The sequence below is a fragment of the Lates calcarifer genome, linkage group LG6 (assembly GCF_001640805.2).
Source record: "Lates calcarifer isolate ASB-BC8 linkage group LG6, TLL_Latcal_v3, whole genome shotgun sequence".
Lineage (NCBI taxonomy): Eukaryota > Metazoa > Chordata > Actinopteri > Centropomidae > Lates > Lates calcarifer.
Genome location: NC_066838.1, coordinates 22,845,753 through 22,863,747, shown reverse-complemented (window position 1 = coordinate 22,863,747; position 17,995 = coordinate 22,845,753). Strand labels below are relative to the sequence as shown.

General features: G+C 41.8%; 1 protein-coding gene across 2 annotated transcripts in view; it reads left to right on the top strand.

Moving 5' to 3' along the window:
- magi3a (membrane associated guanylate kinase, WW and PDZ domain containing 3a) overlaps positions 1-17,995 on the top strand; it is a 102,476-nt gene that overhangs the window by 44,954 nt on the left and 39,527 nt on the right. For both annotated transcript variants that reach the window (XM_018684406.2, XM_018684336.2), the window contains exon 2: positions 16,166-16,282. In XM_018684406.2, the coding sequence (XP_018539922.1) occupies positions 16,166-16,282 (117 nt within the window). The remainder of the gene's footprint in view (positions 1-16,165; positions 16,283-17,995) is intronic.

Here is a 17,995-nt window from a genome sequence, read left to right as displayed (position 1 = left end):
TCTGATACTCTGCCTCTTGCCTCCCCACCTTTGTCGGCTTTCTATTCTTCTTCATTATTATTCTCATTCAAAAGGACCCTACAGCAAGCTGCATCCAATAAGGGCTGGCGTTCCAACATTTATCCTTGCAGAATTCAATTATTGTTTTCCCTTTTTGCCTGTCCCTCTCCCTCTCATTCATCCAAAACCTTGAAACTGCTTTTATCATTTTTCATAACAATGTCCCAATATCATAAATCGGAGCCTAGGTTCATTTCACACCATGCTCAGCATGGTTTTGCCAGGGGCAAGAGCGGAGGACAGATATAAGTGGCATCAATCACAGGCTGGTTCATCACTTGTCTCGCCCTCAGACAAACAATGTTTAGAAGAGAGCAATGCTGCTGCCTCCTCAGTTGTTAGTGTTTACAACCTGTGCCTGCTTTTCTTTTAAAGCAGGCTTTTTATCTCCTTTGTGCTTTATCAATCTGAAGGACCCTTCTCTTTGTTGGCTCCTTATCTGACCCAGGAGTCATAAAAGAAAACTGTTATCTCTGCTGACAATAAGACAGCTTCATTTCAGTGTTTGACTTAATAGATCTTAGCCCATGTTTTGACAATCTTTCCTGAATTTCAGTTTAAAGATTGGGCTGTTGAGTGTTTCATTGTTGTCAGTGGTCCAGTAATCTGGAGCAGAGTTTTTACTTTGACAACAACAGAAGCATAATCTGAATAAAGTACACAAAAGGATTATATTGTCTATGCAATGTTAGTATGCATCTTTAGTGTGTCAAAGGCACAAGTATAAGAGTCTGTAGTCACAATATAATCAGAAGTTATTTAAGCCATACTGATGATTCGGCTGTAAAGATTGCAGTGTTAGTTGGTTGGTCCACCACTTAAGTCCAAATTGAAATAACTTGCCCATCATTTGATGGTTTGCCATGAAATTTTGTGAAGATATCCATAAGCATCACAATGCTGTAAGTACAGCCTCACAGACCTGCTAGCATGGCTGTAGACTCTTTAACAGAGCAGTTTTAGAACACTAATAATATGGGAATGTCATGCAAGAATTTGGAAATCACTGATCTCTCTCCCATTTTCCCCTTAACTTGATATTGTGCCTTTTATTTTCCACTGAAGTTAAACTTTATTATCATGGATTAATAGAAAACAGCTGCAATACAAAATCCAGTTAATCTTCAAGTAAACTTGAAAGAGACGGACATATTTTCCCCAAGAACAGTCTGTGTTGTCCTTCTGTGAGGTCTTATGATCTGTGACTGAGATTAAGCAGCATTGCGGAATTTCCTACATTTCTTCCATATCTTGACTGCTGACTGATGGAGGCCTGAATCTTGAGATGTGCTCTGCTTTCCCAGCCCACTGCAGCTTTATAAGCGTCACACACTCTTCCTCTGAGGTTCAGGGCGAGTTTCATCTTACAGCAGGCTTATTTAACAATGCCTCTTGTGCCCCTCCCAAAATGTGGTGGTGGGTTTGCTGATTTATTTCTCAGATCAGTTCTTTCCAGCCATCTTGAGCTAAAAAAAAAAAAAAAGAAACGATAACAATTCTTGGTTTCTAGTTGTGCTTGAACCCTTTTACTATCATTTGCAGCCATGTGTTTGTGTATTTAGTACACAGTTATAGTTACAGGTATAGTTTTGACTTGAGCCAATTCATTTAGACTAATCAAGATCAAATAATACAGAAATGTAGGCCTTACAAACATTTCACACTCACAGTTGTATGCATCCTATTGGTTTATGTGTCTGCCTGCTGCTGGGGTATTTTTACCTAATACTGATCTATAATTTGCCTCCATGTGAGCACAGATTCAACAACATATTAAGCGTTGAATAAAAAGGAGTAGAAATATGGTTTAGTTTTTGTTATTATGTCAATCCATGAATGAGACAGTTCCTTCCTGTAAATCACTTATGTACTCTAGAAAAGACAAGGTCAGTGGGTCAGTTACTTCATTTGGCTAATAATAACAACCATACATTACACAGATCTCCTGTTGTTCCTAAAGGGCCTTGTTTCATGCTGAGATAATTACACTGGTTTACACCCAGCAGCCTATATGCTACATAGCTTCATTATCTTTGTGTTTTCTAAGTGTATTTGATTTAAAGATGGAGTGCAAAGTCAAAGCAGACCTGAGGACTGGAAACAATTACTTAAAAGTCGTTAAAACAACAATCCGAGCTGGGGTTGTGTGATGAAAACTGGACTGCTGCGTAATGGCTGCTCCTTCGCCGCTTGTGCTGACTAATTGAAAATGTATTTATTCCTCTGAATTAACGCCTGCTCTTGGCTTTCCCTCCCCTCCGTATTGAGAAGATTGGCTCTGAGCGTTTAACTTTGTCTGTCCACTTACTAGCAAAATGGTTCAGGAAAAAAAAAAAAAAAAACTCATTGCCACGGGTTTGTGTCGACTTGATTAAGTGGCAGCCTTTGAAGTGCCAAAGTTTGATTTCTGCACATGTGCCGGCGTTTCCCAAGAGGGGCTTTACTGGGGCAGAGCAGACGAAGATGTTGTATGATGTCAGTCCATTTCAACAGAGCAAATTTAGCTTATAATTGCCTCTCTCTGTTCTCCCCTCCTCACTGTTGATACTGATTCAAATGAGGAGAATGGTGAAGTTACAGACATCCTTGTGTGACCTTGTACGTTTTACAATTTAGGACATTTTTTTAGGATAAACATTTTCTCACTGAAGCCTGTCCCCCTCTCCTCCTCCTCCTTTTCATACCAGTCCCTTGCTTGCTACAGTATGTTAACCAGTGCAAGCTGGCATGAGGTGTGGAGTGGAACAGATGTCATTATGCATGCTTCTGTAGATTAGTTAATCACAGGCACCACCTGGGTGTGCTGATTGCTATTAATCCACTATTGTAATTGAAAATTAGGGGTTGCACCACAAAGGCATGCTGCCTCTCCATCGGCCCTAATAGATTCCTTATGCCAGCTTCCTGACAGACTTGTCATTCACACTGAGAGCAGTGATACAACATCAACCCCTGAGGTGCAAAGCTGTGGAAATACTCAGTTATGACTGACATAATTGTGATGACAGCTATCTCTTATTACAGTATTGCTGTTGGAGCTCTATGACCATTTCACAGTTGGTACAGAAGTGAAAATGCAGGAGGTAGAATTTGCAATCAGTCAGTAATGGTCCAATCTTAAATATTCTTTCCTGAGTACATGGACTGTAACTAAATCAAAACTCGCCTCTACAGTTTAATCGTGAATATGAATCAGTGTGTAGAGTGATTGATAATAATGATAATAAAATTAGTGATAGTGAGGCTGGTGTGGTGTGACATCTGGCTTCCACTCATCCTCAGAGATGACATGAATGAGTGTTACTGATTGTGCCTCGTAAGGATTCACTGGAGCTACCATGTCAGGCAGGAGGGCACAGCTAATGGGAAACCCTGCACCCACTGAACGATGCCCTGCCACTGAGCCCAGTCCTCATCCTGCTGCCAGCTCTGTGCTCCCTCTCCCATTGATAATCCTGTTCAGAAATATTCTCAGGGAAAGCGGATTATCGGGCAAAGTGGTATAAATTTCCCTGCAGTCGTATCTCACAGTTAATTAAATTTATCATTGTCTTCGGAAATGGCTAGCATCTTCATTCCCTTCGCTCTTGCTGGGATGTGTGCCCTAATAAAGAGACGTCCTGTTTGAGTAATTAAGCCTAATGGATTCCCCCTCACCTAGGGATTCATGTTCTTAATCTGCTCATCCACCTGTGGGTATGTGTGTGTGTGTGTGTAACCTCCTGTAGATGGCTAATCTATGTATATTTGTTAGTGCATTTGTCTTTTAGCAGTTTTGTGCATTATTGCGCAAAAGAACACAGGATAACAACCCTTTGCTCATGTAACAAGATAAAAGTTCACAAAAACATGCACACAATAAAGTACATGTACCACCCCACTTAGTAACCCTGCCTTACAAACACACTCACACATACACACACACACACACACATGAAAAAGCATGTTCTTTTTTGTGAATGACAGCCCACCTCCACAGTGCTGTACGACATTTCCACACAGACAGAGCCACTGTTAAGTAGACACAAGGAAAATTCAAATGCCAGGAAAAGCATTTACAGCCTTGCCTCTCTCATGTGGCGAGGAAGTAAGTTACTGTTGGCACAGTTATTTATTTCTCCCCAAGATGGGCTTGAAACTTTCACTACCAAAAATCATGTCTTCTATTTTGTGATCTTTCAAGCTTGTGTATAATAACTACCATTTTCCTCTCAGGGAGCTCTTTAGAAGAAGCCCCCAGTCAAATACCACAACAGGTTCCCTAAGTACTTGCTGTAGGTCTGAGGATTGATTAAAAACAAATATTCTCAAGTAAACTGAGGACAAGGAAGCACAGAGCTATCCACTTTAATAACTCTGGGTTGTGTGTGCAGCTGTCACTCTCTGCTGTCACACTGTTCCCTTCTCTTCTCCTTTAGTGCCGCCAGCACCAAACTTGTTTTTCATAGCACTGGACACATAAGAGCAGAGTTGTTTTGTTGCGGAGCAAGACACACCTCTCCACGCTAAGAGATGGCAAAGCTTTCAGCTGTCAAAAGAAAGCTTGAGGAGTGTGTGAGGAGAGCACAAAAGAGGCGAGGAACATTTGTCTCTGAATTCATTGCAGTGCACCTCCAACTCAAGCTGTGCAGGCGGGGTGTTGAAGATCGACACAAACATACACCTACTACATATGGAGCTGTATTGAGGCTTCATCAATGCACACATAAACAAACCTTTTTTTTGTCTTACCATCTCCTTCCTTCTCTTTTTTCCTCTCTTCCTCCCTCCTACACTGACCTGATATTATCCGTGTGTATTGTTTGCTGCATTTACAGTGTCATGTTTCCTTGATTCCCTGTGTTTTACAGTACAGCATATCTCCGTTTGGGTGTATCAGAAAAGCATCTGTGGCAAAATAAGCCAGATAATCATCATTGAGTGAGTCAGTGGGAGTGAGTCAATATGTTTGTGGTCAGGGGTGATCATGTCCTCAAGCATTTATTGACATTTCAATATGTCTCTGAAAAAATATCTTTGTGGTTTTGTGCCTGCATGTGTAATTTGTCAGGAGAGGTGGTGTTTCAGTATTTGGGATTCGTGCTTTGATTGATGCTTGTCCACTGAATTAGATCTGGCTCACCCCTGAGCCCCAATCTTTCGTCATGATTGAAACCACCCTGTGCCTTTTTAAGTTTAACCTCTCAAGTGGGTGACCTATCCTTTTGTTTTGTTTGTGTGTGACTTCATGCCAGCATGAATGAGAGCAAATCTCAGTGAGTCAGCTAGAACCATCACACATGGAATGAATCAGTCTAACAAAATCCCAAACCTCCCTGATGGAAAGCTCCTGCGAGCTATCTCTCTGACATCATACTAATAACAAAGACCTATGGATCAACAGGGAGAAGACTCGCCTCTATTAAATCAGTTCTGACTGGATCAGTCCCTGAGCAGCACAACACCATGACTCACCTACTCTGGGCTGGGTGTCATTACTGCCACGCTCTCAGCGTGCACTGCTCATTCCTGACAGAAAGCCCCTCATATTTTCAAGATGCTAATAAGGATAAGATGTGGCTCGGGGCTTCGCTGGATCATTATGACATTTGGCTGTGGATCTAACAAATGTGTATGTTTTCCTTCCAGCATATAGTCACACTCTCCTTCTGTACCACTGCTATGCCCCCTGTAGGGAGCACTTTGAACACACATTTGCAGACTTGCATTTATACATACATGTTACCTCTGTCTGACACTTACCTACAAACACATACACAGATACACACATGCTATGATTCCTCCACACACATTGCAGTGTTTATAGATAGGATGTTGGCTGACTCAGTCAAACCCCATATCTATCCATCTCGTAATAGCAGCGAGCACACAGATGTTCATTTTGATTCGCTCCGGTTCACCCCCCTCCCACCCATCAGTCCATCGGTCATGTGGAAGAATTATTTATTAAACGTAACTAACGTCTGCTATGTGCAACTGAAAGAATACAAATTTCAGTCATCAGAGAGAGCCTGGAGAACAGCTTGAAGTAAATATTCAGTTGACATTCAGTGGTTGTAGGGAGGTTTTGCCTCTGATTCTCCTCATATCTGCTCACTGGCGTCTGGCTGCTAAAGCCTTTTCATCTGCTGTGAGTGACTGATGTGGCTGCCCTCTCCTCCCTGGGCATCTGCCCAACTTACTGAGGAGCGCCTTGTGTGTGCCTTCAAAGACATAAATCATGGACTAAATGTCAGTATCCAGTGGCCAAACAATGTCCATAGGCTCCACTAAACTAGAGTCATATACCTTTCCTTGTGCGTATGTGCTCTGAAACCTTTGCACCATAGCTCTGACCATTCTCTGCACATGAGCACACACACACATACACACACATCCGTCAGCAAGAGGGATGCTATGTGGGCATAGGGCTGAAATGACTGAGGTCCAGCCAGCTGACTCATTTCACTGATAGGCGAGTATCCTGTTAGGCAGCCAGAGGCTCCAGCACATGATGGATGAATGTAATGTAGGAGAGTGGTTTCTCCTCATGCACACCATCCTTGCCTGACCTCCTGGAGATGGAAGACAGGGATCAGGTTTTGACTGTGTGTGTGTGTGTGTGTGTGTGTGTGTGTGTGTATTAGACACATAGTGGGCACATCATTCCCTGGACCTTTTTTTTTTTTTTTTACCTGCATCCAGTGGTGACAGCACATGTTGAGGAAGAAGAGTGAAGGACCAGCCAAGGACCTTGATAGTGATGTGTCATTGGTGGTGAAATGTTGAGTACCTGCAGAGGTTATAATAGTTACAGTATACTGAGATTTGGTCTGATCTGTTTTTGTTAAAATATCATTTTATGCAAATATTATTTTCTTGACAAAACTCACCAAAAGATCCACTTCATAGTTGTTATGGAGCTGGACTTTGCCCACAGTTGTCAAGAAACTGTACAGAAATGGTTAGAATTAACTTTTTTTCCTGAACACTTAAAGGACTTCTCATCCATGTTTGGTTAAAAATTGAGACTGAAATTTTACTCTTGACCTTGGAAACAGCAGCTGACAAAATTATCTTATCTTAAGGTCTGTTTATTAGCTGTTCTGGAGCCTTTTTACACAGTCTTCCTCAGCAGATGGATTTTTCCCAGATAGAGTCAAGAAAATAGAAAATTTAAACATGAAAACTTTATCTGAGAATGACTGTGTGATATGATCACAAGCACCAGAACAGCTACTAAATAGATCTTGTATGGGATTGTTTGGTCAACTGTCAGGAATGAACTTTTTAAGTATTATTTGCTTATAAGACTAAAAGCATGTATACAGTATCATTACTTGAATAATTATTAATTAATTAAAAATTATGATGACTACAGCACCTCTTGCGTGCTCAGTCTGATCAATGGTCCAAAAACTTAAGTCAAAAATATATAAAGCAGAGAAAAGTAAATAAATCTTGGTATTACACACACCGCCCAGTGGATGGGGTATTTTCTTGATAAATGGCTTTAATAATTAACTGACTAATTGATTATTCAACTAATTGTTTCAGTGCCAATGTATGCAAATATATCCCTAGTGTGTCTGCCTGTGTCAGCAGCGTGTGTGAGAGTCAAGGATCAAGGCAGCATCTGGGTCAGCCTAGCAACAAGATGCACACATCAAAATCAGCAACTGCAGCTCCTCAGGCTGTGCTTTCCAATACAATGCCTTCTGCTCGGTTTGGTATATTATTAGCAGACGTGCCTAAAACATCACTGCTGACTACCAAGAGCCTTTGAAGGGAGTCTTACACTCACACATGCTAGGCCATACAATCACACAACAGCGCACGTCCATAGTTGGGAACAGAGCCAATACCCCAGTCGCTGTCTGTCCTATGTGAATCTCTCTTGTCACTTTTGATACCAGCAAATACTCCATTGTACCACATTGTCACCATCACATTAAATTTTCAATCGCTGATGTGAAACAGTGTCAGATGGGTGTGTTTTCAGAACTCACAGCATCCTTTTTGTGGGTGAAAATGTTAGAAATGTTTGTGTGTGTGTGAGAGAGAGAGAGAGAGAAAGAGAGAAAGAGTAGAAAAAGGATAGAGAGACTTTGGTGTATCCTGGGGTTCTCTTTGATGCATCGGGTGGCATATTGTCAGTGACAGCCCAAGTTATTGAGGCTAAGGGCGCATTACTTTACTTGCTCTGCAGAACCCTGCTCCACAGGGTTACAGAAGCTGCTACTGTTCTGGAGCATTCTGTTGGTGAGAAGTCAAACTGTGGCACAACTGATTTTTGGGTCTTCACACAACTTTAGGAAAAGTAGGCATTTTCCATGTCCTATCATTATTTCCCCTAGCTAAAATAGCTTCTAAAATGTAGTAAAAGTCAGCTGCTAATATGACCATCTAATTAAAGATGTAGTGTGTAGTTTAGCATCTTTCATCTAGTACTGTTTCATTCCTTCTATCTGCCTCCATATGGTTCCTCACTCTCTGATCCTTCAATAATACACTGATTTATCTCTTTGCATGCCGCTTCTTCCATTCCCTTTGATCATTGAAGACAAAGAAACCTTTTGTCTCCCTCTCCATACGATGGGATGTAAAGATCACTTTCCATCATGGAGATGAGGCGAAAAATATTTTTCCACTCTTTGATCCCTCTTTCTCATTGAGTCTCTCTGGAAGCTGCCATTTGTGTGAGGGCACATGTCTGCTCACGTGCTGTGTAAGAGGGTCTTTTTGTTTGTCCGGCTCTGCATTTGTGTGTGTGTGCAGCAGGTGTATGTGTGTGCGGAAAGACAGACAGACAGATGATTCAAACCACAGTGATGGCAAACAGCAGTGGGCTTTTGATCATGCACAGTGCAGGAGGGGGCTGCTTCTTCTCTGTGTCCTGTCCAGACGGCCTCCACACAACAGATCTGCCAGATGGACAATGGGGCAAGGAGGAAGTGGGCTCGGAGGCTGAAGTGCACATGCACACACACAGATAACCACGCTCCTCCCACCTTAAACTCGGCTGTATTATGTTAGCATGTTTATCCAATCATTTTATCTTGTATGCTTCACATGGGAGCTAACCTCCCTGTTAGAGGTTTAGAGCTCTGCATTTTAGAGTGGATTAGAGCTGCTGGGATATTGGTGCCTAGAGATGAAAGAGAAACCAGTAGCTAAAAAGACAGGTGCAAAAGCCTAAAGATACCTCGTTAAAAATCTTGCTTTTTTCATCCTCTTTCCCATGCTCTCTCCCTCTCTCTCTGCTTCTCCTATCTCTGCTGCCGAGTTGTAATTCTGAATAATGCAGGCTTAAGCAATGCCCTCAACAGTAGTGGACAACTAAAGGTCTCCATGGCTTGTTAAAGTCTGTCCTGCCGTTCTTTTAGTTAGTTTCGTCTTTTGCAGTGTCTCTCTGAATGGCAGCCCCTGCACTGTGGGACTAGTCTCAGTGTATGGTTCTGTATTGAACTGTACTTGGTCCAGAGAGGAAAACACAGCATACTATAGGGGTGGTCAGAGTGAAGTGAAATAATTAGTGTCACTGATGAAATCTGTGGCTTTTGTCGGCTCAGCCATGATATACTTTTCTTGGTTAGCAACTTAGAGAAAGACTACACCCCTCCACAACCCTTCATTGGGATTCATCCTCTGGGAACCGTGGACATCTGTAGCAAATTGCACAGTAATCCATCCAGTTGTTGTAGAGACAGTCAAAACCACAAATCAAATCAACCTCATGGTGGTGTTTGAAGAAAAGACAAAAGATCGCCAAAGCCATTAGGGTTCCTCCTCTGGGAGCCATGAAATTTTAATGTCAAGATATTTCTGTAGATAAGTGAGAGCCTTTACCTGCTGGTGGCACTAGAAGACATGTCAGGGAATAATCAAAGTCAGCAGGCTTTCTCCTTTACGCTTCTAACTAACCTTACTGGGAGAGTCCACTGAGCTACACTGGACTCAACTGACTGCAGGGCAGATAGCAGTGCTCAGAGAAGCGGTTGGTCATGGATACTGGGCGAAGGAGAGGTTAATGTCATGATCTGTCAGTCTGCTCCACATCACAGGATGCAGACAGGACAAGGCCCTGTCCGCTCAGGATGACTGCAGGGGTGTTGTGACTGTTCTTTCACCTCCATGCCCCAGCTGAGAATCCAAGAGGGACAGACAAGATAAAGGAGGCTCCACCCTAGCTTTATTTCAGCTTTTTGTTAATTGTCTTCCTCTAAGCCACAATAGGATTAGAAAGGACAATTTCAAGGTCACTTCTTACTCTGGGGGGAAAGAAACTAATACTTTTTTCCATGCTGTAACAGTGCCTGGGGAGAGCATGGTACCTTGAATTAATGTGAACTCACCTCTTTTTACAATAATTTATTATACCCACCCACACATTGGCTGGTTGCTCTGAAGTTGTGAGACTGTATACACACATACTCCATGTATCAACAGAATAGGTGTGTACTAGTAAATGAGCCAAGAATGCACTAAGCCAGTTTTATCTCAAACATGAAACTAATGGATATTTAGTACAGTCAGCCAACAATAGCAGGCAAGCCATCCGGAGCCAAGAATATATTTCTGAATGCTGAGTGCTGTGGGACACCATCTGTGTCTATTGCCAAATGCGCCGATGATTATCACATTGACTATAATAAGCCCGCAACATTAAGCCTGCACGCAATGTGTAGCAAGACCATTCCTTTCAATTATCCACTAAAAGAGTTGATCATGCTATTCTGCCAAGGGTGCAGGAATAATGCCATTGTCCTTGTGGCACAGCTAGCTTAAAATAGCATCATAAAGAGTCATTTCTCCTCTAGCACCTCATCCCTTTCTGTGTTATTGATAAGAATTTGATACTTGTGGCTTATGAATTCTGCAAATGTAGAGAACCTTTGATTTAAAATTGAGGAAGACAAAGGTTTTTCTGTGAATCGATATAGCAAAGGTACAACTGGAAGAGAGGGATGTTGTATAAAGAGGTTTTCTGTCTGGTCATTAGCCATTTTAGAGCCAAAACACCCAGCTTGTGCAGACTGACCTTAGGATGAGATACGGTCCCACTAATTGGATTTCAAGAGGGCTGTATCTAACCTGATGGAGGGAAAAGGGTGATTGGGGACATTGATTTCCTTCATGTAACATTTTTCATCTCAAAGCTTACCTCCATCCACAATTAATCTCTTGGGCTCTGCAGCCACTAATTGACTTCACACTGACTCCTTTTTGCCGGCCAATTACAACTCTCGGCTTAAACAGTGGAGGTAAGAACAACAGAGCTTGTCTGAGACAACACTCCACACCTCTCACAATTCGAGGGGAGGTGTTTCAGGGAAGGTTGTACTACCAACATCGGTGAAAATGTGCATTGGTTTGAGGGATGAGATTGGTCGTGGAACCCAACCTGACTGTCTCTCTGTGTCTACTGCTCTTTGGAGGCAGTCAAGCCATGCCAGAATTGTTTACCATATTTGTCTCTCTGTCATTTTACAGAGGAAGTGAAGAAAGTGGGTGTCCCTTAAATGCCAATAAACTGATTGATTCTCTCTGTTTGCCTGTCACACAGAATGAGGCAGGATATTATGCTGCCCCGAGTTGCCAAATGAACCTAACAAGGTGGTAATTAGCAGATGGTGAGGCCTTCTCACTGTTTCCGGAGCTGCGCCACTGTCAGAGAATTGCCTCATTAGACGCCCACTGACACCCCTGCTGGTGACATCTCTGCATTGCTTCCACTCTCATTTAGGAAAATTATTGTGTCTATGCAAGCCCATTGTTATTTAACTGCCTGTTTACTGGCTGCCTGGGAAAATATCTGTACTGTTAGTCGATTGTTTTTGCCCTGGTGAAGTGAGGACACACCGGTGTGCCAAGAAATGAGCCAAGCTGCAGGGATTTAGGAAAAGACAGGTCTTTTTGCTTTTGGCAGAATGGTTCTTGTATCAAATTCATGCAGCATTAAGACTGATAGTTTCACCTGAGTGCTCAGTATTTAGTGTAAAAGCCTATTGGCCAAAAAGTTGCATCTGTCATTGCTAGGAACAGTATGTTACACTTTGTCAATTTGTCTAGTATTTTGTTATGATCAAATACCTGCAAAAGTAATTTATTTATATAGCGCAATTCACAACAGAAGTTATCTGAAGTTATAATGGCATTCCCATCAGCCTCAGCTGTGCGTTATGTTTTGGTGCTAATTATAAAATGTTAGCATGTTGATATGCTGGTCATGATGGCAAACATTATACAGTGCAATAGCATGTTAGCATTGTCATTGTGAGCATATTAACATTCTGATGTTAGCATTTAGCTCAAAGCACCACTTTGCCCAAGTACAACTGCACAGTGCCACTGAAATGGCTGTAGACTCTGACTTGCTTTTTGCTTTTGTTTTTTGTTTTTTTAAATCTATGTAAAGCCAAGTCAAATAAGCCAAATAACTGTGGACGTTTTAAAGGCTTTGGTGTGCTGTGGATTTTCTCTGCAGCACATACAGCAGAAAAGTTAGGTCAGAAATTGTGCTTTTTTGAAATGATAGAAAAACTGAAGCTCTTATTAGGTCTTTTGGCTGATAAACAACTTGTCTCTCAATGAAAGACTTCTTGCAAAGCACTTCAGAAGTTTTGACATCAGTTACTGGAAATGACAGATGGTGAGGTGAGCTGAGATTAGCAGTTTCCCATGGCAGATACCAAAATGTAAGTGTCCTAGGGGACTGGGGGAAGGATGATGGGCAGCAGCATGTGCTTTGTTTTCATTTCTGTATATGATAGAAAGTAGGGGGTTTTGTACAGTATACTGTATTTTTTTATTCTGCAGAAAATTCATTATTGATCCAAGCAAAGTCTGTTCTCCTCCATATGTGGAGACAGTGAAATCTAGTAGGAGATTTAGACAGAAGCAGAGCAAAGGTTTGGTTTTTATTTGCCTTTATCTACACTGATCTAAGAGGCACAACACAGGCAGAGAGGGGCAGTGGAACCAGCGACAGGTAGATGCACACATCACTTGAAAGCGGAAGCTTGTGATATGAGAGAAAACAGAAGGTTAAGTGGCTAGCAGTGGAAGAGAGAAAAAGGGGCAATGCAGGGAAGGTAGATAGTTATTCAGAAAGTGATCTCAAACATAGGTGTAAGTGTCCCTGTGAGAATCTGCCAGGGCTGATGAATCTCCACAGCGAGGGAGGAACAGTCAGAGATGGAGCGATAGAATAATGATAAAAGGGCAGGAGGAGATAGGCGGAGTGGGTTTTTCCACCTGTGTTCCAATGCATCATCAGTACTCCCCTCTGCAAACATCTCCCACCTCCTCCACCCTGCCCTCCCTCACTCCCTCTGTTTTTAATGATTCTCCAACCTTGAACTGCAGCCCCCTGCCCCCCCCCCCCCCCCCCTTCCCCCACCAACTCCCCCTATATGAGAGAGTGTCTAATAGCCAGATGACAAGGCACAAAGGCTGCCATTGTGTCCCACATGCCTCGTACTACCAGCCTGGCAGGCCAGTGATGCGCTGCCTTGTAACCTAGCGGGAAGCTGCGAGTTGCTGCTCCCTCCCTTTCTCTCTTTTTCTCTCCATCTCTGGAGATATGATGTAGCACGCTAACACAACCTGACAGGCGGGCCACAAAGACTACCCTGTTGGAAGCACTTGAGTGGGAGTTTGCTTTGGGCAGGGAAGGTGATTTGCATGTGTTTGTGTGTGTGTGTGTATGACAGTGAGAGAGAGAGAGATTGATTTTGTTGACCCAGTGGAGTATCTACCCTTCCCTGCAGGAATCCTGTGGTAACAATTAGTACCCATCATTGTCCATACTGAAACCAGCTGATCTTTCAATGATGGTGTGTGAAAACAGATCCAGGGCAGCATTCCCAAGCATGAAGAAAGGCCCAGCGAAGGCAGAATCACTCCCATCCCCTTTAACATGGGAACAATCCTGACATGGTGGGAGGGAATGGGATGGACATTGTTTGTGTGTGTTTTTGGGGTTTTCATGTCTCATAACTTCTGGGAACGTGAACCACAGGCTTGTGGCTTTCAAGTTGCGATGCACAGCCAGACCCAGCTTTTGTTTCCTTGACCTAAATTCCTCACATTCATTGTGCCAGTAAAAAGTCTATAGAGTTACATAATGTACAGCCATGCTTCTCTTGGCCACAGCCCTCACTTGTACCTCTGCCATGCTGGAGTTACTGGACTGTTTCAACTTAAGTTAAGCAACAGGCACACAAGGAGTGGCTAGAAGCCTCAAAATTTCCAAATCACTTGAATTATTAGCTCATGTGTGAGCATGCAGAGCAAAAGCCCAAAGTAGCAAGAAGTACTGAACACTCTGTAAGCAAGAAACTTAAATCACCCTGATCAAAAATATTTTCAACACCACTTTTGGCAGATGTGAAGGGGGGAGATTCAACCTCCTTAACCAGCCAACATAATGCTGGTGATCTACAATCCCCGCAGCAGACGTTTTATCCCCTCAGGGACTGAATAAGAGAACTTCATTTAATTTACAATATTTTTAAATTAGGTAGGCAATAGCTTTTTATTCCCCAGCAGCCAAGTCTATCCTTCAATACTTCCTGCTGAAAATGGGTGTCATAAAAAATACTGCTCAAGTTTCAGAGTAGAACTCTTGTTGAGCGTGGGATGCGTAGGATGCTCCGTGCTTTAAAATTTTCATTACTTTCACTGTGGGAATATTTCTCTTTGTTACTATGCAGTGTGATTATTTTTTATTCTGTTTATTATGTTTCTTTCTACGATTTTCCACAAGTTTGAACCCTACCACTCATTTGAAAAGCGAACCTTTGTGTGTTTATATTGGTGAATAAATGCAAATGACATTGAAAAAAATTTTATTTGGAAATCAAAGCAAGTCTACAATGACTTTTTTAGTGTGCACTTGATCAGTGAAGTGTCAAAAATAAGATGTGTCTGGCAGACTGGCTCTAAACTGTGTAATATGATAAAATATTCATCAGCAGATTAGCCAACAGCTTGCAGAATTAGTCTCACAATGGGAAAAATCATGTATTTACAATCTCTGTAGGTGTCTTGCTGGGAGAGGTGTATTATCTTACTGACTGATGTTCCTCGCTGTGGCTTAATGCAGATCTCAATTGGAGTCTGACGTTAGTCACAGCCTGGCTTCTGCTTGATTCTAATTTGTCAACATTTTCTGATCTGGAGAAGATCTATGGGATTTTAACACTTGCGTCAGAGACGCTGGCAGACACTGACAGCAAACATTGCCACATTTTGGCCTCGTAGAGCTGTGATTGAGACGGTATAAAAGAGAAAATCAAATGAAGAATGTGAAACTAGATTTTGATGAGGCACATTACACCTATTGTTGTAGCTGTGATGACTGTCGGAACAAGTCCAATGTGATGTATTATGTAGATAGTGGACCACAGTGCTACCTCTGTGTAGTCAGCAATTGTGTTCCCCCCTGCTAAGCAGCTTCGCTGAAAAAGCACTGGTTATTTATGCCCACTGTGTAACTGACGTCGTATTCAAAGCTAATCTTAAATGTCCCTTCCCGAGAAAGGGCCTCCCTCTCCACTCGCAGTTAAAGTCCACTCAGAGGAAGAGAGTGCTACTATAGAAAACAGGAGGGAACCCTCTCTGTTTCTTCCCTCTCTCTTCATCTCTCTCCTTTCTCTGTCTGATACTGTCGCTCCAAGGAGAATGGTAAATTTCCCCCCTCTTTAAGATCACTGTGCAGCCCCTACGCTTCCTCAGACTTTGCTCGCCTTGAATTGCTGTTGTTCACAACAAGCAGCTGTCCTACTTTTTTGTGTTCCTCTTTGTCATGCATACATCTGGATTTTAATCAAAGAACCCAATTAATGTTTCACTATACATGACAGCTTCAATACGCCATCTCTGCCACTTAACACCCAGCTTTCACAGGTACAAGTAATTGCTGACAGGGACAGTACAGTGTGTTGTTGTTGGTCAGATGAGTGTGATGTAGGTTGTTATGAATTAAAATTTCAGAGTGTCTTTTTAATTGTCTCAGAATCAAATCGTCAGAGTGGGTGTATGGTAAATGAGAGCCATGTAGATGACTTCCTACGTGATTTAATTGTTGGACTGACCCAGATTTCTCTTCCCTTTCCTCTAGGTAAGGTGTTGAATACCGATTTGCGTCACTACCTCAGTCTGCAGTTTCAGAAGGGCTCCCTGGACCATAAGCTCCAGCAGGTGATCAGGGACAACCTGTACTTGCGTACCATTCCCTGTGAGTAGATTCCACAGCCTTGGGCACTTCTGTCTCCTCTCTCTGTCTGGGCCCTGCTTGTTGTCCTCTGACCCCTCCAGATGGAGCATGGTCTGTTTTCATCTGTAGAACTACTTGCACCATCCTACTTTTTACTTGCTTTGCATATACAATGCTTTTTGAAAAAAAAAAATCCACTATAACTTATTTTACACTAAGTTCCCTCCTTCGCTCTTCAGTTCACCTGATAAAATGAATTTCTGATTCGTGTAGACTGTAAAACTTTGCTATACACTTCATAATCTCAACATAATTAGTAAAAGCACCTAGTTTTAGAATTAATGTAACTCTGATGTCCCAGTAAAACCTGAGCAGACTTTGATATGGAAGGCTAACATTATCTACCATGAGTAAAATAGTAAAAGACTTTATAGCTTCTACAAAAGAAACTGTATCAGAATAGAGGGGAATTACACACTTCGTTGGTTTTATGTTTAACAGAGATAAGTTTTGAGATTGATTATATAAACTACTGAAGTAAGAGACATTTATTTTTCAGTTTCTGATTATAGTCAGATTTTGGTTACCTTACGATTAAAGGTGTGAAACATTTTTCTACATTGCCTTTTTACATTCTCCATGTGAGTTTTACACTTTTTTTCTTGTTCCTTTCCACTGTTAGAGGAATAAATAACCAGGGCAAAATGATTATGTCTTTATACGCGAGTGATTTTAAAATGGACAACAAGGCCACCAGGCGTAAAAGAAAGAGCAGCTGCAATTCTCTGGGCTGCACAGCTGAGTTAAAACTCTTTCTTTTTTTTTTGCCATTCACCACAGCCGCAGACATCATTTATTATGTGTGTAACTCTCAGTTAGCATCTGGGAAGCTCTTATTTCTGACATTTTGCATGAAAGAAAATTATTTTGAAGGCATATTGTGAAGTTACATTAATGTTAATAAAGGAGTAATGTTTCATTGGAGACAACAACATAATCAGCAGTTTTCTAGTTATCCATCATGCTGAATGAGGCTGCCCATCTGCTGCCACTGAAGTGGCTGAGACAGTTTACAATATAAAACACTATATGAGACGTCAGTGTTCAGTAGCTGTTTAGTTGGAGAGTATAAAGAGTTAAAACCAGTAACCAGTAAGGTGCTATTTGTTTTTGTTTTTGCTTCCACTGCATAGCTAACATTAGTGTTAATAGCTGTTAACTTACCATTCAAGAAGAAACAGAAAAAAGAAGAAAAAGTTCAGCATCAAACTTCATTCTTTTACTCTCCAAGAGCTGTCTCCAGCAGTGAAAAGCAACGCCGATGTTAACTCTTGTTTTGCTTCTATTTCTATCTCCTCTTTTCTCCTACTGAAGTAAACATGCTAACCAGCTAGCTCTGTCTCATCTTGTCTCATAATATCACTCTGTGATACTGAATCACTGTAGAGTCCGGTCCGTCCTCAGTCCAACACAAGAAGATAAAAAGTAGCACTGCTCAAAGGGTGTAATCTAAACTCTTGTCTTGTAAACACAACAATGGCTGACAATCTTGGTAAGTAAACAGCTGTTAATGTTGACTTTGTGGCAATAGCAAAAACTTGCATATAGCACGTTTAAAGCATTACAGAATGCATCATTTTCTAGTTTTACCCAGATCTTCATATTTGAGTCTGCCTTAGAGATTCATCTTGGAAGATATAAAAACTTGTGCCATGCCTGTCCCAGGCGAGACAT